Genomic DNA, 26,280 nt, shown 5'->3' on the forward strand with positions numbered 1-26,280 from the left:
GGGGGGGGGGGGGGGGGGGGAGGGGGAATATCACAAAAAGATTACTGAATTCCCACCCAATTTCAGTGTGAGGTATCCTGACACTGGAGTAGAGGAGGAGAAGCAACTGGGATGTAACTCCAATAAGCAGCAACCTTATGGTATATATCTCTAACATACACTGTATTTCTCAGTGCAACTGGGGCTGCATTTCCCCAATATAAATTGTGGTATCCTTCTAAAATATATAAAAGTTGAAAGAGGAAAAAATGCTTCAACCACAGTCACTAATGTAAAGGCCACCTTCAATTCAAGCTTGTGTTTGTTGGTTTTTTTGTTGTTTTTCTTGTTTTGGTAGAGACCCTTAAATAAATAATACCTTCCGCCCTCTTAAAATGAAATTGTCCTTTTTCCTACTGATTTTCTTACCAGATAGGATAACATTCCTCTTACCAACAAAATAAATAGCAACATTCATTCATATTTTAAAATAAAAAAAAAATTAGTTCTCAAATTCTAAATCAATATTTACTAAAAACATTCATCTTAACATACTGCTAACTATATTCAAATAAAGATAACTATTTAAAAATGCTGAATGTGATTTGTCCATTGACACAAGCAACACATAAAAAGTAATTTATGTGATGAAGTCTAGGTACAAGTAAACTCTTCCAAATTGTTTTAAAATATGACCCTGCAATGACCACATTCAAAAGAATTTATTTATGTACTTGCTAAAATATTAACTTCCATGCAATGTGTGGCACATAGAGAACAAATTATCCTGAAGTAAGTAAATACATGCTTAGATGTGATTGAGGAAATGGTTTCTGAAGTAGATTTTTCACTTCTTGGGCATAAACTCTCACACCCACAGATGAGGGGACAAAAAAATAACAGCCATATTCATCTTAGACATCAGCCACTTACGTTAGAAAAAAGTATATATTGAAATGCAGAGCGATTTATGCATACGAAGTCAGCTCAGAAATTTGTATGGAACATCAAAGTCTTAAGGAACAACAAATTATTTGGAAAAAAGGGCAAACAAAAAAAATCACTGCTTAAGCCAAACAAAGAAAACAGTCACAACTCTTCTACATCTGGCTGTTGAGTTTTAGGAACCGTTTAACTGGAATCAGGGAGTAGCATCAAACTGAACTATCCCATATTTGCCACTTATCATCCATTCCGGTTCAGAAGCCTGGATTTGTTCACCCTGCCCAGGCTTCAGGCCAACCTGAGTGTCCGATTTCAGCGTTCTTAAACTACAGAGAGGTGCAGGATGAAACTTGTTCAAGGCCTGATGAAATGGCACAGTATACTCCCATTTTCTATCACCTGTTAATTTTCTGTAGTTTAGATCACCTTTAAAAAGAAGCAAATTTGACTTCTGTAGATCAGCATACAAATCAGGAGCAACCTCGGCCATGCTGGAATAGATATGTGGCAAAGTCCAAAACATGTGATCTTGGTAAACCCAAACGCCCTTTTTCAAGTTGCCCTCCCAGTTTATCCCACATCTAGACATCCACATATGATTAGCTGACTGGAGCTGTTTAATAGTCCAGTTAAAATCATTCTTTGTTGTATCTGACACGTACCACGGAATACTTTTTCCATGGAAATGGACTTCATCGGCCAGCTTTGATGACAACAAGAAGTCAGTCAACACAAGATCACTTACAAGCTCAAATCCAGCATTATCCAAGATTACGTCAACTCTAACAGTACACTTATCTGTATTCCTTTTTTTGGCATTTATAAGTAGTGACCAAAGTTTTTCCATATCATTCACTATGATGTAAGGTACCATGTCTTCCAGGCATTGTAAAGGACTAGATTTCTGAGAGCTTTTCTCACCGGCTGAAAAAGAAAGGTCACACTTATTGCCCCACAGTGACACCTAGAAAGAGGGGAAGGAAAGAAGACACACAAAAATCACAGTTGGTAAGTCTCATTATAGTTACATTTCAAATATCACATACACCTGAAGATTTTGCTTCTATTTTAGGGACATAAAGGCTCTAAATCCACATTTTCTTCCAAGTTTAAATAAAATTCAACTTCCGGTACAATAATCTCAATACTGAAAAAAAATTCTTGGAAGAAACTAAACAGTGTTCTGCATTTTTGCAGGCATCAGAAACGTGCATCAGCATGTTAGTTGACATTTCAGATTGACAGAAATACACCAAAAAAACTTTTAATGTATATTTTCTACACTGTAATTCCAGAAACCAGAGGGAAGACAAAAAAAGGAGTAATAAAAGCATGTTAATTTGATGAAGTTGAGTAAGAAGCAGAATTTAGAATATTTTTTCCATGAATACTTCAAGTACACTCTAACAAACTTCTTACAAAGGCTGATCAAATAGTTCACGTGCATTGTTGCCAACAATATAACTTATAATCCTATGATATTTTGTACTCTACCCAAACGCATTATTTGCCAAGAAGAGTTATAAGCTTTTAAAGCACTTCTGGCCCACGTACATCTAAAGATTTTTCAAGTGATGGCAAAATGAATTGCTTTAAAATTTTATGGTTAAACAACAAAAGGGCCATCTGGAAATTGATTCAAATGTTTTAGAGATTTTCTTTTTATTATTTTTTTGAGGGAGAACAAGCTAAGTATTCAAATACACAGTGAACATCAGTGGTATAAGGAAAACACCAAACTTAATACAGGTGACCCAAACATAAACATTCCCAAAGTAGCAATACAGTACATCTGTCAGGATTTCATCACATATTTACAAACATAAGAGCTGTATTTTTATTTCCATACAAACTCAGATTCTTTCTAACCTCAAGCTTTCATTTGTTACTGAGAAGCACAAGTTTACCTGCAGTAGTTTAAAAAGTTCCCCCTGAAGTTGCTTTTCATCTAAATCCTTGATGTTTTTAAGAAGTTCCTGGAAGTAAGTGCATAAAGCAATAATAGCCTCTTGGGATTCAAAGAAATTTTGAGCCTTTCCTTCCTTAAATACATCAAAGCTGCCAATAGGTGGGCTGAAAATAAGAAGAGAATGAATGTATTAACATACTTTCCACGTTTTCTATGTTAGAACTCGAAACATTTGAGAAGGAAAGGTCAGAGCTCAGCTTTTTTAACCCACATTAAGGACTCCTGCTAGATTTCCCCAGTTTCAACTCCTCATCCTGGATTCCTGCATATCTCAATAAAAACTTGATAACATATCTTACTGGAACAAATAGCACACAGGACATCTTGAAATTATTAGCAACATACTCTGAAAATGAACAAGTGTTCTATCACAACTGCACATACTGTAACAATTATGAGCTCCATTTTTCATACACAGATGAATAAAACTATACAATATAAGGGAAAAAGCACAGTGAATTCACATGCGCAGTGAATTGTGGGCCCATTTTTAATTGGATTTTTGCCTACTGAAGTGTATCTCCCATACCAAAGTCTCTTACAGCAGTTAGTAATTCTTATGGAAGCTTTTAACTAAGACTTCCAAAAATTAATATGACCAAGTTGACAAAATAATTCAACTCCCGCAATATATTAGAATTATCAACCTACAGTAAGAACCATATCTGCAGTTACACTTTCTGACAAATGATTGAACCACATACTTAAGAGCAGACAAATAATAAGATCAAGAAACGTAAGGCTTACTAAGGAAAAATGTTTGTTTGTTTTAAGAGCAATCCAGAAGATTTTTTTTGCTCCAAGATTTCAAATCGTGCAATATACCAGCAGAAACAAAGAAATCCATTACAGTATTTCTATCTCTTTCTACAATGCTAAGGACAATTCCACAGCGCATAAAGCTTTTGAGCTTAAACCAGTTAATTCCTATCCCTTTACATTGTATTGGCACCTCTCCATAGCACCAGCACAACAAACTCCTGCCAAGTTATATTTAACCAGGATCAGCTCCTTAAGTTGATGCAGCCTGTGGGCTGCAAACACAACTAAAACTAAGACGATGGAGCAGAATGAACAATATGGGCTATTGAAGCTGGGAGTTCTGCAGTAAGAACTTCAGATTTCTAGCAGTAGCAAAGCAAGTTCGAATGCCCAACAGATTGGTAGGTTCACATATACCTCAAAACACAATTCCAGACTTTCAGAAATACTAAATAACTTCTAAGATCTCACTATACAGTAGTCTGCAAGGTCAAGCTAAACAGTCAAAGTCGAGAGACTTCATAGAGACTAAGACAGAAACTGAGGCATAGTAAAAAATACTACCCTCAAAATCTACTGAACGAAAGTAGAAAACATTGATTTTAAATGAGGTGTGAGACAATGGGAAATCAATGTAGTAAACGCTTAAAATTCTGATTCATCTTACTTCCTATAGTCTTTCTTTCTCCCAAAATAAAAATGGGAAACAATACTGTTTTGCAGAGTATATAATCAGTGAATATTAAGATGTTATAACTACGAAATAAACAAGAGAGTTTGGCTAAGCAGATTATAATAACTACAAGAGAATAGATAGAAAGCTTACCTGTAGCCTAGGTTCACTTACAAAACTCCAGCAGAGTGGATCTCCAGAAGAGATCCTTCCCCACTGGTAGCCAGCTCTTAAATAGGTCTAGAAGAGGTGGAGCCAGGCTCCACCCCTTCCAGCAGCACAGGTGAATTGCCTTCAGCTGTGCTCCTGTGGCTGACTCAGTGTTCGCCTCAGGTGATCAATCAGAGGTTCAGGCCGTGATTCAGCAGTTCCCATACACAGAGGAAGACACCAAACTAAATACTTACTTCTGTGCTAATGCTGCATGAATTCTTCGATACATGTAACACTCTACAAACAACCAAGGGGACTGAAACCAACTTGGTTCTCCGTTTCCATTTAATAGATTACGTTGGTAGTCTAGGTATTGGTTCCACAGGGCAGCATCAGGCAGCTCATCTTCTAGGGGAGTCACAGGTTTGTCTGTTTGCAGTTCATTCCGTAATTTGGAAAGGAAGGATATAGCTCTCTTCTCTGCTTCAACACCCTTCTGAAAAAAGCAAAGAACAAAAGTTCCTATTCTGAACATTTATTCCTATAGCAACATAGTGCAATCTTTCAGGAAATCAGTAAGTGGTAAGTCTTAGCTGCCACGCATAAGTCCCACAACAACTCAAAGCTTGATTCATCCAAACACATTTGGGTGAACGACATTCATTTTATGCATAACATCCCAAAATGAATCACACATTGGACTTCTTTTTAGATTGGACCTTATGGTTAATAAAGGGGAACAGAAAACACGAAGGCACAGAAGGGATCTCTAATAGTTAGGGAAAAGCAAAATCCCAGGCAAGCAGAAACCTTATTCTTACCTCACCATGTTCTTCAAAGAACTCATTTTTGTGTCGATGCAGAGTGTCAATAGCTTTTGTGAGGATCTGGGGTAGTCGGTCTTTAACTGTAAAGTATGCAAAGGATCTAAAACGGAAAGTATCAAAATTGTATTAATGAAGTGATGAAATATCTACTATTTTTTAAATAGCATGGTCTTAAAAGTCAGTTTCTGCACACATAAAACGGTTGACAGCAATGAGAAAAAAACATCTTTAAAAACCATCTGGATGTGGTGCTCAAGGACATGATTTAGCAGAGGGTTGTTAGAGCTGCTCTCTTTCCAATATATAAGAATTATTTACAATTACACGTGAAATTAAATGATTGTGTATATATACGTAATTTATATAGAAATTGAGCAATTAACGGTTATGGTTGTTCTGTGGTTTTTTTTGGGGGGGGGGAGGGGGGGAGGTGGGGGGGAGAAGAAGGTAGACAAGACATGCACAACCCCACAACGAGCTGCATGTAACCCATACTGGAGAATGATTTTTAAAGCTTTTCCACTGCGTGCACCGGAGCCCTGAGCGCAGAGACCGGTAACGGAGCAATACCCGCCAAAGGCCGCAGGAAGCACACGCCCCGCCCCACACCACCCTCGCTCCCCCAGATGCTGACCGACGGTCCCAAGCACCCGCAGCCACAGCGGGGGCGGAGAGGCACCGCCCGCTTTCAGACAGCCCCAGCCCCGCACCCACAGCGCCACCTCCCGGCGCCGCCCGAAACGGGCCCGGCCACGGCACCGCCTCCGCTCTCCCGCAGAGGGGCCGAGCGCCGGCCCCTGGCTCCTCCCCCGCCCGGCACCAGCCGCTAGGCCGCGGGTCTCTGCGGAGGGCCCGGCGCCCGCAGACAGCCTCAGGGCGAACAGGGAGCTGCGGCCGGGCCCTCGGCTCCCTCCTGCCCCTCACCCCGCAGCCGGTAACGAGCGCGCCGGGCCCCGACGGACCCCTTAAACCTGGCCGAGAGGGAGACCGGTAAGGCCGTTACTGCCGCCATCTTGCCCCGCCCCCCGGAAGTCTGGCGCGGCGGCCGGACGTTATTGGAGCGGCGACCGCACCCGGCGCGCGGCGCGGCGCGGCGACGGGCGGGGCCTGGCGGGCCGCGCGCGCCCTGGCGGAGCTCGGCGGGCGGTGGGCGGGGCCGCGGCTCGCGCGGCGGAGAGAGGCGCGCCCCCTCCCCCAGGTCAGTGCTGGCGCGCGGCGCGAGCCGCCTCCCCCTCCCGCGCGGCGGCGGGCGGGGAGCGCGGGGGGGAGGGGAAGGGCGGGCGGCGCCGGGTGCTCGCCGCCGCCTCGTGCGAGCCGCGACGGGCGGCCGTGAGGGGGCGGGGAGCAGGACGGCCCTGACCGGAGCCACGGGGGGCGCGGAGGACGCAGAGAGCGGGAGGGCGGGTGACTTTGGAGCGAGGGAAGGGCCCCGCCTGTAGCGTACGGTGGGGCGGTGTTTGTCTTTGTCCTTTCCGGCTGCCAGTGCCGCAGCCGGAACGTCGCCGGTGCCTCTCTCCTGTTTATCCTTCATGTCCGGATACCGCAGCGACTGTAGCCGAGCGGCACGGCGCGGGGCGACGCGGCGGGCGCTGCCGAGGCGCCCCTCGGCCGCGGGGCGGCGCCTGGGCCGCGGCTGCCGCCTCAGGGGAACGGTGGGGGCGGGGGGAGCGCCGCCGCCTCGTTCTTCCTCTGCGGGCGGAACGCCGCCCCTCCCCATTGGCTGTTTGGCGGCTAACTTCCCGCCCGCCCCGGCGCGCAGCCAATGGGAGGCGCGCAGCCCCTCCCCCGCGCGCATGCCGGGCGGGCGCTGCGGAATTCCCCCGGGGAGCGGGGGAGGGGCGGCGGCTTCCCGCTCCGAGCAGCGGCCGCGGCGCCGTGAGGCGGCGCAGGATTGTGGTGCTGCCTGTCAGCTTCCCGCAGTCTGCCCAACGCCTGTGTACCGTTCCTGAACGCTGGATGGAGCTTGAAATGAAAGTAATACGCTTATTCCAGTGCGGCTGTCAGAGACACGTTTACAGGCTTGAATAACGTCACAAGTGAAAAGCATGTACAGTTACCGACATCAGTTACTTCTTATGTTGTAGCCTAAATGTGTTCCGTGCCTCTTTTTGTACGACTACGTGCAGCTTCTGTCAGTATTAGCACACCTCTCCTCCATTATGTCAGAATGAGCCCTGTCAGCATCCGGGCCTCACTCTCTCCTCTGCACGCAGTGATGTGATCCCACCAGAAAATGGTGATCTCGGTGCTGCGTGAGGTGCAGATCCCTTACATAACTCGTGAAGAACAGCCGTGCACTGACTTTTCCTCAAACAGTGCAACTCACCGACTTTTCTTTTTGTTAATAAGGTGCTGAACGTTGATTCTGTGCCACTAGAGAAGTGCTCCTGGTTAATGACAGCAGGTGGGGGCAGGGACTTGGCACTGCAGCAAGTGCAGCACACCCACTGAGGTGCTAAGCCTGCTTTCTCATTTGATTACTGCATACATCCAGGAAAACATTTTTGTTTTGGGCTATTGGAATAACAGTACACATTCCTGTCAGCACAGGTAAACCTGCCAGCAGGCCTTGCAGTCTGTACTGCACTGTTACTTAACTGTGGGTTCAGCACCATAACCTGATTTATTTGGCTCTCCCTTCATTCATGACAGCCAAGCTAAGCTGGATCTGCTCTTCCAAAAATCATAAAATGGCCTAAGTTAAAAAGGGCCACAAAGATCATCTAGTTTCAACCCCCTGCTATGTGGAGGGTCACCAACCACTAGACCAGGCTGCCCAGAGCCACATCCAGCCAGCTCTTGGATGCTTGTGATGCAGACCTTCCGCTGATGTCAGTCACTATGTGTGTTCTGTAGGTGGTGTTTCAGTACAGCACACAGTAATCTGGTTGTTGCTTCTATAGTGTATGAGGGACTCACATAGCAGCCTAAACCCTCTTTAAGCTGAGTGCTTGCTTATGAGTAGTTAAATCATTGGGTTACTGGGAGCACAGACTGCTGTGCAGAGTGAGCAGCAAATGGAAAAGGCACCTGCTAACCTGTTGATCCAGCAGCCTGTTCTGCTTCTCCCACCATGTATTGCAAGCACACAGTTCATTAATGTGCTTTGCTCTTAGAATAGTCCCATAGGACTGGGAAAAAGCTGTTCAGACCCATCACTGTGGTTTAGGAGGACTAACATACACAAAAAAAATATGGCTCACCTTTTAGCTAAGGGAAAAATAATATTTCTTTCCCAAGGTCTGATAGAGGATTTTATTTGTTTTAAATACAGTTCAAAGGGAAGCAATGAGACTGAAACTCCTGCGCCTTCAGACTACATCTTTTCACTCTTTAACTACAGTACATCGATGCCAAAGATTTAATAAAACTGGACATCATCTTCTAAAGCTGGATAATGATGTTGACAGAACGGATCACAGAACAGCTAAGAAGATTGGAAACTTGTATGCTCCGAAGACTGCTGCCCCTTGTTTGACAAGGCCCTCTATGCAAGTCAAGAATTGGCAAATGATCCAAGGAAATGTATCTGCTTTGGGAAAAAGTGTTTATTATCAGGGTGGGGAGATGTTTTTCCCACCCTGGAAACGTTTTGGCTTGGCAGCAATGGAAAACTACACGCTCAATGTGGAGTATATTAAAAAGCTCGGGAACATATCATCAAGATTTTACACAATTGTATCAACTAGTAAAATTATTCCAAAACCAAGTACCCAGCCACTTAAGAGGCCACCAAAGGCACCAAGGACCAAGCAGCCCTCCAGAGCTAACCAGCCACTACTGTCAGATGACATGAAGGTAAAGAACAGAATTTACAGTCTATATAATGTTGAGGGAACTTTATCAATTTAATTCAGATTTATATTTGGGTTTAGATTAACATTTTAATGAAATGAACATATTTATTTGATGAAAAGGACTTTATTATTTACCTGACCGTGACCTTAGAGGATTTGAAACTCTGCAGACACAAGCTAACTTGGTAGAAACAGGTGTGTTTGATGGTTTGGAGATGAAGTGAAGTTTTACCAGCAATATGTAACAAAGGGAAGGGAAGAGAGTTGATTTCTAAAACAGAAAGACAGGAAATCGTTTAAAAATTATTGAAGGCAATGTTCTCAAGTTTAATATTGAGGAGCAAGATCTGCCTTTCAGAGTAACTTAACTTTCCATAGGTATACTTGCTTGTCCAATTCCATCTAGTATCAAGGCTTCATTCTATTGCTAACAGAAATCAAGATGAGAATAAATAATACCAAGTTTACAAATATTCCAACTAGGTTTCAGAAACTTTCAATTTAGACTGTGTTCTCAAGTGTGCCTGTGTTTTTCCATTTTTTTATTTTCCATTTATTTATTCCATTTATTTATTTTTATTTTCCATGTTTAGACACCACATTTCAAGCCATAGTGAAATAGCTTTAACACTACAGCAAATTTATTCTTAGTGATAAAATATATTTTTGTAGCAACATGTGAATGAGGATCACTACACTTAGCATTCGAAGCCTCGCAGTATTTCAGAAAAATAGAAGGTTTTTTCTGTGCAATCAGTGGAAGAACTGAGCTGCAGAAGTAGTCTGTGTAACTTGAGCAAGATTATTCCATGTGTAGAAATAGCACCTGGATCACCAGACTCCTGGGTCTACAGATTAACTGCCACAACAATCTCCTGTGGATAAAATCAGGTAAACAGGATGAGTAACTGGAACAGTGCATACTTGTAGCTGTTACTCCCTGAGATAGGTCTTTGCGAGCCCCACTAATTCTAGCCAAAGCAGACTGTAAGCACACTTGAATATAAGATCTCCAAGGAAAATCATGGAGTTGGAAATGTTATTGTTCTCCTCAAGCTACAATAACAACAGAGTTCCAGCGTGTTGCTAACAAAATAGTACTATAGATGAGATTGAGACAAGTATTGTGTGCTTCCAGAAATAGCTTGCACATTGCAAAATACGCCTATTACATGGTCTGCTGAATGTGAGCACAGAAAGTGAGGTCTTAATGATTGCCTTCCAGACGTATAAGCTCCTGTTTAATATCTTGTATGACTAACAGGAGTATGATATAATGTACCATCAAGTCTCCATTGTAGAAAATTCATTTCCCACTTGAATTTTCCTGTTGCTTTGAAAGAATAAAATACAGAATTTTCTCTTAACATACTGCATGCTGTTCCAAGCTTTCTGCTTATGCTGTTGGGTGGATTTAAGTGACTTTTTTTTAGATACCTAAGGTTGAATGCTATTTTTACTTTCTTCCATTTTGACGAAATTGAAAACATTCTGCCGGATAGACTGAACTAATATCATTTCTGGGGAAGATCCCACACTGCAAAACGGTGTGCCAGAAATCATGTAAACTAGGACCTAACAAACCATTTTCAATTTTTAAACAAACAGTGTGTGGTTTTGTCAAACATACAGCTCCATCTACAGGGGTACTGCCAGGCTGTCACCCTGACCCTGTTCAGGCTGACAGCATTTTGGAATAAGCTGCTTTTTTTTTTTTGCTTTTTTTTTTTTTGCTTTTTTTTTTTCCCTTTGGAACCTATTTGTTTACTCCCTTGTAGATATGTAATGTAAAGAGCTAATTGAAAGATGAGACTGTTTTCTGTAAGATGACTGATATCACAAATGGAGAGTCCTTGATGTATTTTTTTTTTCACCATGTCATTTTTCTCTAAATCCTGGTGTCACAAAAAAGCAGATCTTGTCTTCCTCTGCTTATTTTGAAGTAACCAAGATCCCTCCAGTAACATAAGCCATGTTTCCAGTGCAGCTCAGAGCTGACTGCTGCCTTCCTTCACAGTCTGCCCCTGGAGATGTGCTGTAGAGTCATTAGGCTTTCAGTTAGGTGAACCCTGAGGTCCCTGATGTTTTCTGTTTGATGGGCTCATTAACAACTTCTTTTTGCAGAATGGTCCATGGATAAGCTCCTTCTAAGCACTCATCTTCAGGTGCTGTCTGCAGATAGAATGCACCAGCATGATAAATGATCATTAGACCAGTTTTTCAGGATAGATGGAGGGCTTACTCCAACGTGATAACTGGTTTGGTTAGCCATTCAGTGCATAGTGTCACTGCTACTCAGATTAGTTACTCATCTCACAAGGTCTCACAAGACATGAGAAACCTTCAAGCTGATTTTTAATGATGTTGCCTAGACAAAGCTTGAAAATCAACTGAAGGTGGAGTACCAGTATCCTCGAGATAAAGATGAGTGCCTGCGGTGATGAGAAGTTTAAGTTCATTTAATAGGTTTTCTTACCTAAATGAAATGATAATAAATTCTTAAATGTTTGCATTCTCAAAATGCAAGGGATGAGTTATAAGAATGATAGTTCCTGTGCAGTTGCTGGGTGGATGATGATACAGAAGATGAGTACTTAGAATGGCTGATCTGATGGTTGCTTTGGAGCTCTGAACTGTATCTTAATGAACCCAGGTGCAGCCAGGAAGAGGAGGTGGCAAGTGGCTGGAGATGCTGTCAGCAGGACAGAGCTGCCTTTATTTTAGGCGAGCTTGCAGGTGAAGGTGACGTAACAGTGTGGGATGGAGGTTTACCAGCCAGTTAATGCAAGTATTTTAGGATGAGCTGACTGTAGACCTCTGTGTTACATCTCCGTCAACTATGATGGAAGCCTGAACACCTAGAATGCTTGTGGACACATAAATTATAGGTGTCTTAAGCTCTACACCCATGCTAAATGTCCCTCACTGAACAGTATTTTAGTAAAGGTGAAGCAGTGCATTCTTTAACAATAATTTTAAAAGAAGAACCATATCCAAGCTACATATGCAAACTGCTGTTTCAGGCACTTATTGGCAGCCAACTTCTGGTGGTAATTAAAGTCTTTGCGTGACAGCTAAACTCAAAGTCATAAATTAAACAGTCTGTCCTGTAGCACATGTACCTTGAAGTGAACAAGAACAAATTTAACTACAGAAAGTGTAGATCAGGGTAAGGATTGTCAGGTGATATAGCTAGAAGATAACGCTGTGCTCCCTGAAGGATTTCATGGCAGCATGTGTGTGCTTATATGAACCAGAGCTTTCTAGAAGAGTCTAAAATGTGTAATTTGCGCTGGCAGTTTAGATGCTGGAAATGGATTTGTACAGATGATACTGTAAGAATGCAACTTTTCAAAAGATACTGTAGCAAGAGAACTGAATATACAGTTCTGTTGCAGTGTTACTTGCAGTTAACTGTGTTAATGGCACAGTCATGGGAACATGACTGCAGAATTGCTCTCTGTTAGTGGTCACTGAAAGAAATTGATGTAAACAAAGCTTTGGGAATGACAGCACCTTAATATGAAGAAAAAAAAGTTTAAACATGGGCCTTGACCCAGCTTACTGGTTCTGGGCCTCCTTAAGGAGCAGAGCACCCTTTCACGTGTTTCAGTTTGACAGTGTATGAGTGCCATGAGAATATGATTTGAATTTTAAGTTGAAGCATACTGTGGATATAAGCACTTGCAGATGAGTACAGCTCTTCTGTGCATTTGTTGTTAGTCACATCCCCCCTTGTGTTAGTTACAAAAAGCTGGAAAGCAACTGATCTGCAATGAGAAGCATTGCTTTCTGGATATCTTCCATTACATTGTATTGAAAAACATTATGATGGGATATATGAGGTATCAGAACAAAGAAATGTACTTAAAATAGGGAGTAGGTTTTGTAGACCGGTTTATTGTGCCTTGCTGAATTCATCAGGGAAGCTTTTACACAGATGTTTGATTTCTCTGCCATGCGTGAGTTGATCTTATTGCAGTGTCAGTGTCACTTTTCCTCATCTTCTTGCATGGTGCCAGTTACTTGTCTCACTGTGGCATTTTATTTATGTCGGACTGTGGAACATGGAAACAAACTCTGGCTGTTGTGTACCACTCAGCTGTGGTTTCAGTTGAGACTGTATTGTCAGTGCAAGATTTCACTCAGAGGGAAACACTGATGATGTGCAGCATTTGGGCTGGCACTGAAGGTCTGTGCCTTGCTGTGCTGCAGTGCTGTGATGGTTTAGGTCCCAGGGGTTACCTGGGCAGTAAGCTCAGTGCTCAGAACAAGTGTTTGCAGCTGGAGCTAAGCAGACTGGGATAGTTTAACTCCATGCATCTTCAGAGATCTATAGGCTGGTATTCACGGTGTCTTGTTTTTGATTTTGCTGGTCAGCCAAGTATGTCATAGGCTGTGAGAGGGGTGAGCAACCGTGGCTGTACTGCCAAAGCATTTCACTGCCATTCAGGGAAGAGGGGTTCCATTTGTGGCCCTATCATGAAGTTTGTGACTTCATGTGACTTGTGACATGTAGTTGGGTCTCAGTCATTGAATGTGGGATATGTTTGCTTCCCCACTTAACAGGGAGTAACTGATCTCATTAGTATTTGTACACCAAGTGGACAGCAGAACAATGATACAACAGAAGAGAATGAACAAATGGAAAACATCACCCTTGTGATTGCTTTGAGACAAACATGAGCATGTCTTGTGTACATCTTGCTTCAGCCTTTCCCTAACTCAAATCTTTGTTCCTTTGGCACAGAATCTGATGCAGTGCACAGCCTTTGCAACAGCAGATGAATATCATCTTGGTAATCTGTGTCATGACCTGACTTCCCATGGATATGTTGAAATAACAAGTTTGCCCAGAGGTAGATTTTTAAAGCACCTTAAAAGCGGTATTATATCTTGGGAAATGAAATATGGGTGAGATATTTAATTTTTATAACTTCATATGTTTTCATTTTGGTAATACCCTGGAATGTATAAATATAGCTCTATTTAAAATTTCATTTGCTTTGAATAAAATAAAAATCAAAGTGAACCATTTTGCTGTTACTGTATAATAATTTTTCCCTAAATTACTATTATATTAAAAGAATCAAAAAAATCAGATAGTCTTGAGAAGAATACATTCAAGAAAACATAAATGAGATTTCCTAATAGAAACTCTTTTATAGAAATTCACTAACTGAAAATTTTCTGAAAGTTTATTTTAATCAGTGTTTCAGTAATGTGATACCAGAGGTTCAGCTGTCAACAGCTTTGTATTTTGAAGTGTTGCACCTTCTTTCCATTCCCACATTTCTATTAATGTAAGTTGCTGAGGGCTGGAGGCACACGAGAGGATCTTGCTGACTACATGAAATGTAGAAGGTACACATACAGATATTTAGTTCTGGTAAAGAGAATGTAGTCGATACTTTATACTGGGCCAAATATATCCTGGTAATTGTTGAATGGTTTCCTTCAGTAATAATTGGTTCCGGATCTATACAAAGTATCTCTGAAGACTTGGGAAGGTATGGCATGGAAATAGCTGAAGCACACTACAGGAGAAAAACAAATAGAGCTTTTTATAGCTTAAAGACCTTCTAACCCTAGAACAGCTGTGATTTTCATGTGTTGGCAGTAGATTTATTATTTTTTGTGAATGAACAGATTATGTGAAGCAAAAGATATCCTTCATGGACATTTCATGAGAGGTTATCAAATGTCTGGCTGCCTCTCTGAAGAAACCAAGCGTGACAGTACTCTGGTGGATCTTTATAAAGGTTACTTGAGAACTGTCTGTCTTTCTCAGAGAGAAGGCATTACATAGTATAGGCTCCATGTTCTTTCATAGTTCCTTTGGATTAAAAAGAACACTCTTCTTAGAGCTTCAGGATAGAGTTACCCGAATTGCTGTGATGCTTATGTTACTGTTGCTGGTCTTTTACCCTGGGAGTGTGGGTTTTGCCAATTCTTTCATTTCTTTACGGTGTGTTTTTGACTCCTTACAATAGATACTCTGTCAAAATTGTTCAGGAAATGATGAAAGTTTATTTGATAGTGACAGCAAACTTTGTGGTGGTTGGTATGTAGATGTAACAATGCTAAGTTACCCAGTCAAAAGTTGTATCTCATACATCTGAAAAATACTAGCATTTAGAAATCTAAATTAGCAATTAGTGTGAATTTGTTGCTTTGTAGTGTTCTTCCTCATATCATTCTTTTTCAACCACTTTACAAATATTTTAGAGGTTGATACTGTAGCCCTCCTTGTAAGGAACCAAATGGACATTCACTGTACATATTTTATCTGGAGAGGATAAAGGAAGATTAAGTAAGGGCAATACTTGAAAAGGCAGATGAGAAAGTGCAGACAAATGTTTCTTGTGTGGTAAACTCCAGCTTCACACCCAGAACCTGCCCTAGTGATTCATCAAATCAGTTGTTCCTGAACTGGAATAGCAAGCGAAAGAGAAATCTTTAAAGAGTTCATACAGATCAGCTGCACGGTCTCAATTCAGCTACTAGCAAAAGCTCATCCTGTACTTATTTAGACATCTCTTCCTGTCACCTTAGTCTGCCTGGCCCCAGTGCAGCAATGTCCGCATTAGCAAAGTAGTACAGCAAAGCAGATATGTAGTGAGCAGGAGAAAAAACCGGTTTGAGAACTCAGGATCCATACTGGAGGCATTCTGCATACACTGGCTTGAGTCTGGTCTCCTGTAATGAACCCCTGCTAGTGGCTGGAATTCGTTTTTCAGTTAAATTTCATGCAAAATAAATACAGTTCGTGCATTGTGACACTTCTGCAATGCAAATCGAAAGTATGGTAAATGAGAGTGACTAGAAGATTTGTTTCAAAAGCACGCTTTGATCCAAAGGAAAACAGATGTAACTTCTGCTGTCTTGGGGGTATGCTTTTTCAGGTTTCTATCAAAGCACAGTCAGCAAAATTTGAGTGCAGATTAGTCCCTTGCTAAACAAAAGAGAAAGAGATGTTGGTAATTACTCTGCAACTGTGGGCTTCTTTCCATCATTCCATGCTACGTGTCCACTTCTGCCTTCTATATTCTGCTCTTGGTTATTTACTGTGCCCTGCATCAGTTTTTTCTTAAGTCTTTTGTTCTTTAAAACAACTGTATTTCATTAACTACAGTTTTTCCAGTTCAGCATCGTAGCTGAGTCTATCTAGCGTGTGACGCTTCAGAGAAGCTGTGTAGCTTTATATTATAGCTTTTTAATCAGAAAAATAGGATACAGAACTGACTTTGAACAGGAATTGTGCTTGCAGCTACTGCATTACTACTGTACTAACTTTACTTATTTACTACTTATACTAACTTTAAATAATTCTGCATTTTGAACTTTTGTTTGTTCATTTATTTCAAACTAGACGCTGCAAATGTTTTGGTGATGGGTGCTGAGAAATCTGCAAAAGATGATGATCCTGGCATGATTTTTTTCTTCAGGTAAGTTATAAACTATGTCTGAAACATTACCTTACAAATAGCATTCCTGCAGAAGCAGTGCAGTTTGCTAAAAACCACCTCATGAAGCTCAAGGAATAACTGTCCAATCTAAATTATTCAGAATTTTAAAAAAATCATACTTACACAGGGAAAGAAACCAGACATTTTAATGTTTTACACTGAAGCATGGATAAAAAGCAACTACTGCATAGTCTCTGTGCATTAGTATTAAATTCTATAATTCATAGTGTCAAGAATTGCCACCATACAATTTGAGTATTGCATTAAAGTACATTTAAAATAGTGTAATTACACCTCAGTTTTTCCTTGAATTCACAGGGAAGGGGCTGTTGTGTTTTGGAATGTGGATGAGAAAAGTGTAAGTAAAGAAAAACCGTTTGTTAAAGCTTCATCAGCAGATGTCTTGTCAGTCCCACAAAGCCCATTGTGCTTTGGTATTTTTCTGAGAACTTGGATCTCTCCAGGAAGGAAAAGGACTGATTCTTCTCTAAGGAGTGCGGCTGCTGCCCTCAAGCGTGTGGGTTGCTGATACATCACCTATACGTGACCTTTTAAGCCTGTCTTTCTGTGCAAAATAAGCAAGTGGATGTGTAACATACAAAGGGGGTGAAATCTCTTAAGTCCGAAAACCTGAAACCTTAATCTCGTGAGGTTGACAGAATTTTTGTTCCCCCCCTACAGCAATATATACTGAAAAAGTAAATCAGAACAAAATCAACACACGAATGCAAAGGAAAATAAATGAGCAGTAAAAGATCACTCCAGGGCCATTTAAGTCAAAACTTACATTTTGATGACTTGCAAGGGGCAAAGTTTGGAAACAGTTGGTTTTTACACTGTCTTATGCTTTTACCAGTGAGCAGTTTTTCCTAAAGGAAGGTTTTCATTGTTTGGTATAATTGTTAAAAATATATCAATATTGAAGTAATGTATCCCTTATGGTAATTTGATATTATTTGTCCACCAAGAGGGGTATGCTCCAGGCATATTTATTTTTATGAATGTATTTCTAGTTATTTAAAAATACTTTTTTTACTGTGGTTGAGTAAATGTGAGCTTTAGATAGATAAAGGCATTGATCTTCTCTGTAGGCAGTGTATGTGAAACTAATTGGTATGTTAAACAGATGATACTGAGGCGGACAATTTATGGGCAGATTTTCACTAACATAAATGAAAACACAGTGGTTGCTTCCAGATGTGAACTACTTCTGCATTCAGGTTTGTTTTTTCTGTATCAGACCTGAAATGCTCTTGATTTTCTGTCTGTTTTGGAGGGTTACCTCAGCTAGCCTACAAATACAGTAGGTCTTTCTTCAAACCTTGCAGGCTGCTATGGCAGTAATTGTGCTACTGACTCACAGGTGTTGCTGAAGACTAGCTGACCAACCCCTGTTGATTTTTATGAATTGGGCACCTCTGCCCTCTGAAAAATCTGATTCTCATGTAGTTTTTACATGCTTAAGCACCACTGAAAACTTGATAAACTCTTTCTGCCAGAAGCAACTTTAGTTGGTGCTTTTGTTAGTTTTATTTATAAAGAGAAAAACTGCCTTTTTTATTCTGTGAAAAGTTTTAGTTTTTTGTTTTAGTTTTCAAAAACCTTGCTCAAATACAGGGCAATATTTTTTATGCGTGAGTTTTAATGAACTGAAACAAGGCAAAAAAAAAAAGGCCTGTTAAACTGAAACTGAAAGTAATTCAGTAAAATGGCGTGTAGGGACTCACTATGAACGGACAAAATTGCTCTTTAAAAGTACTCCAGAACGAATACTAGGGAAGGAAAAACTAGTCTAAGCTAATGAACACTTAACAGAAGTAGTAATAACTATAGGCTGTTGTAACTGAGATTTGAAATTGTAAAATACTTTTTTCAGATGCCTCAGCAGTAAGGTTGTGCAATATCCTCCTCACTGTAGGGAAAGATAATAACAGATAACTAGTTCTAAATTACCCAAAAAAGGGTGATAGTCATAACCCAGTTAAAGGAAGAAAGAAATATTCGCTTACCCATCCTAAGGATTAGGGCTTACCAAACACTCCAAAGAAAGGGATCACCAAGTAGAAATCCTTCCTTGTAGCAGCCAGCCCTAAAATGAGGCGTAGGGAGGCATGGAACCTGGTTCCACCTGTGCTCCCAGGGCTGGCTGTGTCCCTTCACCAGGTGCTCAGTCATTGGTTCAGGCCATGACTTAGCAATTCCCATACACCTACCAAAAACAGCAAGGGCAAAAAAAAAAAATTAGCTTCAAGGTGGAGTGCATCAGTTTTGTTAGAAGGTGATTCTGTGATCCAGTCACCTTTCACTGTGAGAGTTTGCACTTAATGAATCCAAAAGATTTCTCATTAAATGTACTGTGTGACAGGTAGTCCCTTCCATAAAATGAGGCTGGGCCGGGAATAAACTCCTGTCGATTAATGGAAGCTTTTGTATCACTTTAAAAGAAAGCTGCCACTGAAACATAATTTCCTGTTATCCAGATGAATGGCAGAACTGTGGAAGTATGCATATTACAAGGCACGTGAATTTCACACAGTCAGTTATGGTCTGTAAACCTTTGATAAACGTTACTCTGAGCTGGAAGTAGTTTTGGAACAGACTCTTCATTTGCTAACAGTGTAACTATTACTATACTGATCACTACTCCACAATGCCAACTAGGCTATCAGGATCCAGGTAAATATACCCCTGAAATCTGGCATACCGCATTATGGATTGACAGTTAATTCTGGCATTGTTTTAGCAGGACTTCCCTGGAAGCAGTGTAACTAACTGGTTGGCCTAACAATATACACTTCCTCACTGAAAAAAAATGAGAAAGAAAAAAAAAAAATTACATATATATATATATATATAACTACAATATTCAGAATATATAATAGGTCACTGAAACAAAACTATTGATTTTAGCAAACTAGTAATTTTGGAAGAAATGGCCACCTGATGTATTTCTCCTGAAGATTCTTCCCACACTCAGACATCTGCCAAAGTCTTGTGCAGCTCACTGTTACACTTCTTCATTGAAGTCTTTACTGCTGCTGTGGTTAATCCTTACCTTGTTTTATAAATGCAGGCATTGAGTGATATTTTCACAGATCCTTTGCAGTTGTTCACAGGCACAAAATTCTTCCACATAGCTTCCAAAATAAACTGTGGTAATAACTGCTTCCTTCCAATACAAAAAAGTTACTAGCACAACTACTTGTTTTTATTTGAATAACGTTAGTAAGCAGGAAATACACTTCATCAATGTATTACCTGCTAGCTCTTCATAGAATGATAATATGTTACAGTAGTAACTACTGTTATGTGCATTATCTTTTTCTTAGATGAAGAATATAATGCGAGTGCTGGAACAGCATGAAATTCAGCCATATGAAGTAGCATTAGTCCACTGGGAAAACGAAGAGATAAACTATAGAATAGGAGAGTAAGTATTTTCAAGTGCTTGTGTTTATTCAATAGCTTATAGACTTCTAAAACAAATTCAAGTGAAAGCAACTGGTAAAAATACACTTCCCAATTTTTTTTTTTTTTTCAAATGATTAAAACAGGGAGAGAACAGTAAACATAAATTCACAGATTTTGCTGAACTGCTACACTTTCAGTCAGCGACCTTTATGACTTGGTTATATGTTAGAGTTTATAAATTATGAAGCTCCACATCCACACAACTGAACATGTTCTTCAGCTGTCCCAAAGAGAACATAAGTGCCTCGCAGGGAAAAAAAAATATCCATTATTGAGACAATTTGGATTTTAAAGGAGATACAGAATTTTTCTGGATAAGCTTTAGGTTCAAATACAAAGTTGTGTTCTGAACTTACTTCACTTCCTAGAAAAGATATATCTTGAGTAATGTGGACAGATAAATCTGGCACCCATCCTATCTTTTCAACTTCTTTTTTTCATTATGAAGAGCAAATGATCTCTGTGGAGATACTTACCAATGTCACTGATGATGTCATTTATTTGTAATTTTCCAACAGCACCAAAAAACTGTACTCAGGAGACAGTAACGCCATAAGCTGAGCTAATGAGTTTGAGTTCATTTAAAGTAATTTGTTAAGAGGACAACTGTGGCTTTTTTTTGGTTGATTGGGTTTTGGTTTTGTTTGTTTGTTTGTTTTCTGGCCATTTGAAAACTGCGTGGACTATCCAGTTGTGGAATTTGTGATTCCTGACGTAGTCTTAAGACTGAGGAACTTATTTTCAGTTATGTGTTTTGGTTATTTTTGTATTGAACATGAGTAAAATGCAACAAGCGTGATAGCCATGTAGATAATTGTTATCTTTATATAAAACAACCAATCTTTCTTGCATTAATTGTTCTTTAAATGTTTCTTTGCTGTGTGGCTTAGTCGATGAAGATGCTTCAATCTTGTTCTTACAGAGGGCAATCAAAGCTTCATAAGGGAGAAATCTTGTTAAATTCTGAGCTGGATACTGATGAAGTAATTCTGCAGAAATTTGCCTTTTCAAATGCCCTGTGTCTTTCTGGTAAGTTCATCCTGTTGTGTACTATCAGTTCATTCTACAGATATAGTGAAATGTCATTGTGAGTGGGACTCGTACATTGAAAGGTTGGAGAAGACTTAGTGTCTTAGTGTCTGGTTTTGGTAAACTATATAAATATTGATTGTGCATCAGTGGGAGGATTCATTCTTACTTTGTCTTCCTTAAATGTGAATTACTTTTTGCAACTTAAAGATGAACAAAACTCCTTAAGGAAATACTTTGCTAAAGACATTTTACTAAGCATCCCTTTGCCCACATTTGAGATTATTCTAGGATAGTCAAGAGTGCAGCCCAGTATTAAAAAGCAGTCAGTAATCTTAACTGATCATGAGATCACTAAGAGAAAAAAAAAACTTGATACCAGCTAAACCAGACAGAGTTGTAAAACAGATTTTCAGCTTGGGAAGTCAAGCAGCATCAAGTGTGTGGACTGGAGTCTCAGACGATATTTTCCAGGATTGTTAGCAATGGCTGTGTGCCATGGTGGTACTTACGTCAGGAGGCTCTGAGAAGTCAGGCTCAGCAGTGATACTTGTGACCAAGGAAATAATCTCTGCTTCTTCAGACTTAGAATGAGGTAGTAAGTGGGAATAGAAACTAGCAGCAATAAGGCTGTCCTTAAGAAAACTTTAAAGGAAAACTTCTACTGCTTTTAGAGTAAATTACAAGATTCATGTACTACGTGGGGGAACGTAACTCTAAACGGAAGACATCAAGAAACAGAATGCGTGTTCTGGAAGTGATACACTGCTTGATCAAAACATACAGCATAATAACTAAATGGTTCTTGACTGCTGAAGAAAGAACTACTAAGGAAAAAAGCCTTTAGTTTTGCTGTTGTTAAAGCCATAGCATGAAAAAGTGTTGCAATGTATAATAGAGCAAGGGATTTATTCCCAGGAGGTAACTGGTGCCAAGTTATGTTACTATGGAACATGTACACCATAAAGGAAGACAGTGCAATGTTCAGTATTATTAAGGGATGCAAGTATAGTCAAAGTCCAATTTGACACAACAGAAACTAACCTCTGTCAAATAATCATTGATAGCTGAAATGTCTATTTTCAAAGGCTAAATTAAATGCTGTTTAAGTGGCTGACTTGGATTACTCATAAAATGAACATGAAGAATGCTCAGCACTTGAGTTTATTGTGCTTCTTGACCAGTACAATTATGACCACAAAATAGTTCAAGAATTAAATCTTTTCTGTTTAATTTTTGAGTGGATGGAAGTAATTTTTGGAACCGGTCTGATGTTATTACTTCATTCTTCCTTGGGAATTTAAGGATTAAAGAACAGCCTGATTTTTGCATGTCGACACAGAAATCAACTTTAAGGCTCAAGCTGAGACACAGGAGAACTTGTGTTGGCATTATGTGGGATTAACAACTTCCAGAGAATATTTTTAATATTTGAAGTTAACATTATATTCACCAAAAAAACAAAATTGGAGATTGTCTAAGTTTGGATTTAGCTTCAACAGATACAAGGGGTGGTGTCTATACAAGCTAATTCTCACTGGCTTGAGCACACTTCATTAAACACTGGACAGATGGAGTGAAAGTTCTGCACAATGCTGTAGAAATGCAGTGGAAACTTGACTGGCACCATGTGAAGTCAGCTTGACTCCAGCAAGGCTAAGTACTTCTAGCATCTGCAATACCTCCTTGGAATGGAATTTGCAAAGGCTTCATACACACGGTATAGCACTCAAACTCACCATCCTAAGCTGAAGCAAAGCCTCTTCAGGGTCTGAACCAATCCACTGGAGAGGAGGGCTGAGCTCAAGGTGGTTCTGCAGGCAGATTTGTGTCATTACACAACCCAAATTTGTCTGTAGATGTATGAATGCATCGGTTATACAGTGTAATGGGTAACTCACTATGGATATGCTTGTGTCAGCATGTCTTGAAACAGTGCTGTATTTTGGCAGATGTAGATGATTACTTGAAAGCATACTTCCCTGCCTCTCAGCATTATCCTTTGTCACCTCTGTGTTGCAGTAAAACTGGCTATTTGGGAATCGTTATTGGATAACTTTGTGGAATCTATCCAATCAATTCCTGAGGTGAGGTCTTGTTTTTACCTTTCTCCTCATTTTCTCCTGTGCTATGTAAAATCTGGATCAGTCTAGATACAGCTGAGGATATAGAAAACACATTTGATTTTAAATTCATCAAGATAGAGAGCTCAGAACATTTTTAAAGGGCGGGAACAAAAAACTGGCAGTCTGTAAAGCACTGGGTCACAGCATGGGGAAAACTGCATTGGAATAACTTTTCCCATTCTGTGCCACTGCTACTTGCTACTGATAAATGTTGACAAGCAGTATTTAAAAGCCTGACCAAATACAGCATAGTGTGACAGCTTGGCCTCAAAGCAGTGTGCTGAATTTCAACATAATTAAGAGATCATGAGTGTTACACTTGAACTACACTTTCTCATGAGGTGTAATTAAAATAAGTAGTCTGTATGATGTCACATACAAAAATAAGATTAATAGGGTTCAAAAGATAAATCATTTATTATTAATGAAGAGAACAAATAGTAATACGTTTTTTCAAGTGAGGAAGAAATCTGTAGAAAAGCTGAACAGCAGCAAGGTAAAAAGAAAATTGTCATGCCTTAAAAATAGCGTAGTATTGAGAGAGGACAAATGATTCACAGAAAGTGTTCCAGGATTCTTACCTGGGAGAACAGCTGAACAACAATACTCTTATCAAGCTAGATAAGCAAGGCACTATGGAAGCTAAACTTAGGTGTAACTAAATCTGATATGCGTTTAGATTTTAAGTCATATATACTTCAGGCTGTACAACTTTAGACTTCTTAACCACTAGTAAATGCTATTTGATCAGGCAGGTAAAACTTGTTACTTTGCAGATCCTAAAATCAAGAAGGAAGGTAAAACTATCTCACGCAGATGTCATGCAGAAAATTGGAGAACTTTTTGCATTAAGGTAACGTTTTTTGTTACGCTGAAGATCATATCATACAAAACTTAAAAATCAAGTAGTGCATGATACAAAAGCCTGAGAATACCGAAGACTTTATCCCCTAGCCTTTATAATGTTGAGACAGTAGCCTGGTTCTGAACTGTATTTCCATCCCCAGTGAGCATTGTCAGTCACAGTTAAGCTTGTTTCTATTTGAGAACTCTGTTAAGGACCACCCCTGTAACTTTAATTCACATATTGATCATCTTCAGTGAGCTACCAGCATAGTGAAGGACTTCTGTACAAACAGAAGTCACAAAAAACTACAAGCAATTAATGCATAAGGTGTGCATGTTACAGTATTCTTGGAAAAGTTTCAGGAGATATTACCAGTTTTAAACAGTGACTACATGTGCGTTTTTATTGTGAATGAGATCCTTCTCATATTTTACTGAACAAGAAAAACTTTGTAATTTTTATTTTAATTACTGTGTAAATATTTGCTCCTATATGCACCAAAAGGAACTCTGAACTACTGCAGTAACCGTTCTTTTTAGACATCGCATAAATCTGAGTTCAGACCTGCTAATAACACCTGACTTCTACTGGGATAGAGAAAAACTGGAAGAGCTTTATGACAAAACATGCCAATTTCTCAATATTAATCGCAGAGTTAAGGTAGGTGTATTACTGTTGTAACAATTTTCCATATTGCATTCAACTGTCATTGGCTCAGCCAGGCTACAGACTGCTCCACAAATGTCTGTTTTAATTTTTTAAAAGTCAAAGACCAATAGGCTCCTGTACACCATCCCCCTTTCTGTGCTCGTAACCCACTCACATCTTTTACCCAGTTTAGGTTAACAACCATGCCTCAACCACCTAGACTTAAATGGATTCTGTACTTCCTGAGCCACTAACTTAGGCTTTAAATAGTTGTAAGAAGAGGAGCTTTAATTCTTTTTCTGAAGTGTGTGCAAGAAAACAAGTTTTAAAAAAAAAAAAATGTGATGTGAAGCAGTCTTCTTACTGATGACATGATCATCCAGGTCAGTTCATTGCAGGGCAATGTAATGCTTACTGCTCTACCAGAATAAGCATGAGATACCTCTTCCAGTGGTACAGCAACCTTACATACTTATTTAGCTACTTTTGAGGCATTTCCATAAGCCGCATGTCATTTGCTTGCATTGTTTTGTGACTAAATGTCACCCAGTAGCTGTTTAATACCTGCATATGCATATCTAAACTTGTATTTGTTTTTTTATGACTGTAGAAATAAGAGTTGTATTAGAACTCCCATTGCTTGTGCATGTTACAAGACTTTGCATTCTGCACTTTCACAGAAACATTAATAGCTTTCTGCAGTGAGCCCCTTTATGGATTGTTTCCTTAGTGATCTCATACAACGTGTAGAATCCAGCTTTGCCCTGTGTTTGAAATCTGTTGCAGGTAATGAATGAAAAGCTTCAGCACTGCATGGAGTTGACAGACCTAATGCGAAATCACCTGAATGAAAAGCATGCTCTGCGCCTCGAGTGGATGATAGTAATACTCATCACCATAGAGGTTGGTTGGGGTGGGTTTTTTCCCCACTACCACATTGAAGAATGTAATAAGTGCAATTTATATACCTCAATTTGAAAAAAAAATCAAGATTAACTTATTCATTATTAACTTATTCATGTAATGTACAAGTCTTCAGTTCTTTGCAAGTAGCTTTTGAGTTGCAGCTATAGTTATTTTCTGGCTTATAGTTATTTTCTGAGCTGTTTTAAAGCTTGCTAAGAATTGGTCATTCACTTAATGATGTGTTTGCTATTTCACAGGTTATGTTTGAACTCGCAAGGGTAGTGTTCTGACATCAGAATAGACTCTGGAAGGAAACTGACAAATTGGTAATGACCATATGGCCAAGAAAATTCCTGTCTTACATGCATCTGGAAAATAGTGGAATTGTCTCTCTTGATAAATATGTACATATTTTACTCAAATAAAGAAATTATGAACATTATACCAACTCTGTAACAGTGATATTAAAGTCTTAACCTATGGATGTGCTAGCATGAAGCTGAGGTACAAGTGATACAGTTGTAGGGGAATCTTGCCAGTCATTAGGCTGGATACAGAGCACTAGCACTTTCCTCCTACTGAACAGAGACAGAAGGATGGACCCCTTCTGGGCTGACCTTGTTAATTTGCTGACAGACTCTTGTGCCTTGTCTCCTTGACAGTTAAAGAGATGCTAATT

General features: G+C 39.9%; 2 protein-coding genes across 5 annotated transcripts; one reads left to right on the forward strand and one right to left on the reverse strand.

Annotated features, from left to right (window-relative positions):
- Positions 1-682: 682 nt before the first annotated feature.
- ARMT1 (acidic residue methyltransferase 1) lies at positions 683-6,381 on the reverse strand. 2 transcript variants are annotated; one of them, XM_048936181.1, is made up of 5 exons: positions 6,271-6,381; positions 5,303-5,408; positions 4,736-4,977; positions 2,832-2,997; positions 683-1,888 (listed from the first exon to the last, which is right to left on the reverse strand). In XM_048936181.1, the coding sequence occupies exons 1-5, from the start codon at positions 6,318-6,320 to the stop codon at positions 1,121-1,123; spliced, it is 1,332 nt and encodes a 443-aa protein (XP_048792138.1). In that variant the 5' UTR covers positions 6,321-6,381; the 3' UTR covers positions 683-1,120. The 2 variants fall into 2 exon arrangements, with proteins under 2 accessions (XP_048792138.1, XP_048792140.1); XM_048936183.1 differs by lacking the exon at positions 6,271-6,381 and adding an exon at positions 5,943-6,021.
- Positions 6,185-26,043, forward strand: RMND1 (required for meiotic nuclear division 1 homolog). Of its 3 annotated transcripts, XM_048936178.1 has the most exons (12): positions 6,185-6,298; positions 8,583-9,106; positions 13,856-13,964; positions 16,478-16,553; positions 16,893-16,932; positions 19,904-20,004; positions 20,968-21,074; positions 23,097-23,161; positions 23,977-24,053; positions 24,587-24,707; positions 25,482-25,598; positions 25,859-26,043. In XM_048936178.1, the coding sequence occupies exons 2-12, from the start codon at positions 8,597-8,599 to the stop codon at positions 25,889-25,891; spliced, it is 1,356 nt and encodes a 451-aa protein (XP_048792135.1). In that variant the 5' UTR covers positions 6,185-6,298; positions 8,583-8,596; the 3' UTR covers positions 25,892-26,043. The 3 variants fall into 3 exon arrangements, with proteins under 3 accessions (XP_048792135.1, XP_048792136.1, XP_048792137.1); XM_048936179.1 differs by lacking the exons at positions 6,185-6,298; positions 25,859-26,043 and adding an exon at positions 6,416-6,506 and having other exon boundaries at positions 24,587-25,598; XM_048936180.1 differs by lacking the exons at positions 6,185-6,298; positions 25,482-25,598; positions 25,859-26,043 and adding an exon at positions 6,416-6,506 and having other exon boundaries at positions 24,552-24,700.
- The last annotated feature ends 237 nt before the right edge of the window (positions 26,044-26,280 follow it).

This window comes from Lagopus muta, chromosome 2, assembly GCF_023343835.1.
Source record: "Lagopus muta isolate bLagMut1 chromosome 2, bLagMut1 primary, whole genome shotgun sequence".
NCBI classification, from domain to species: domain Eukaryota; kingdom Metazoa; phylum Chordata; class Aves; order Galliformes; family Phasianidae; genus Lagopus; species Lagopus muta.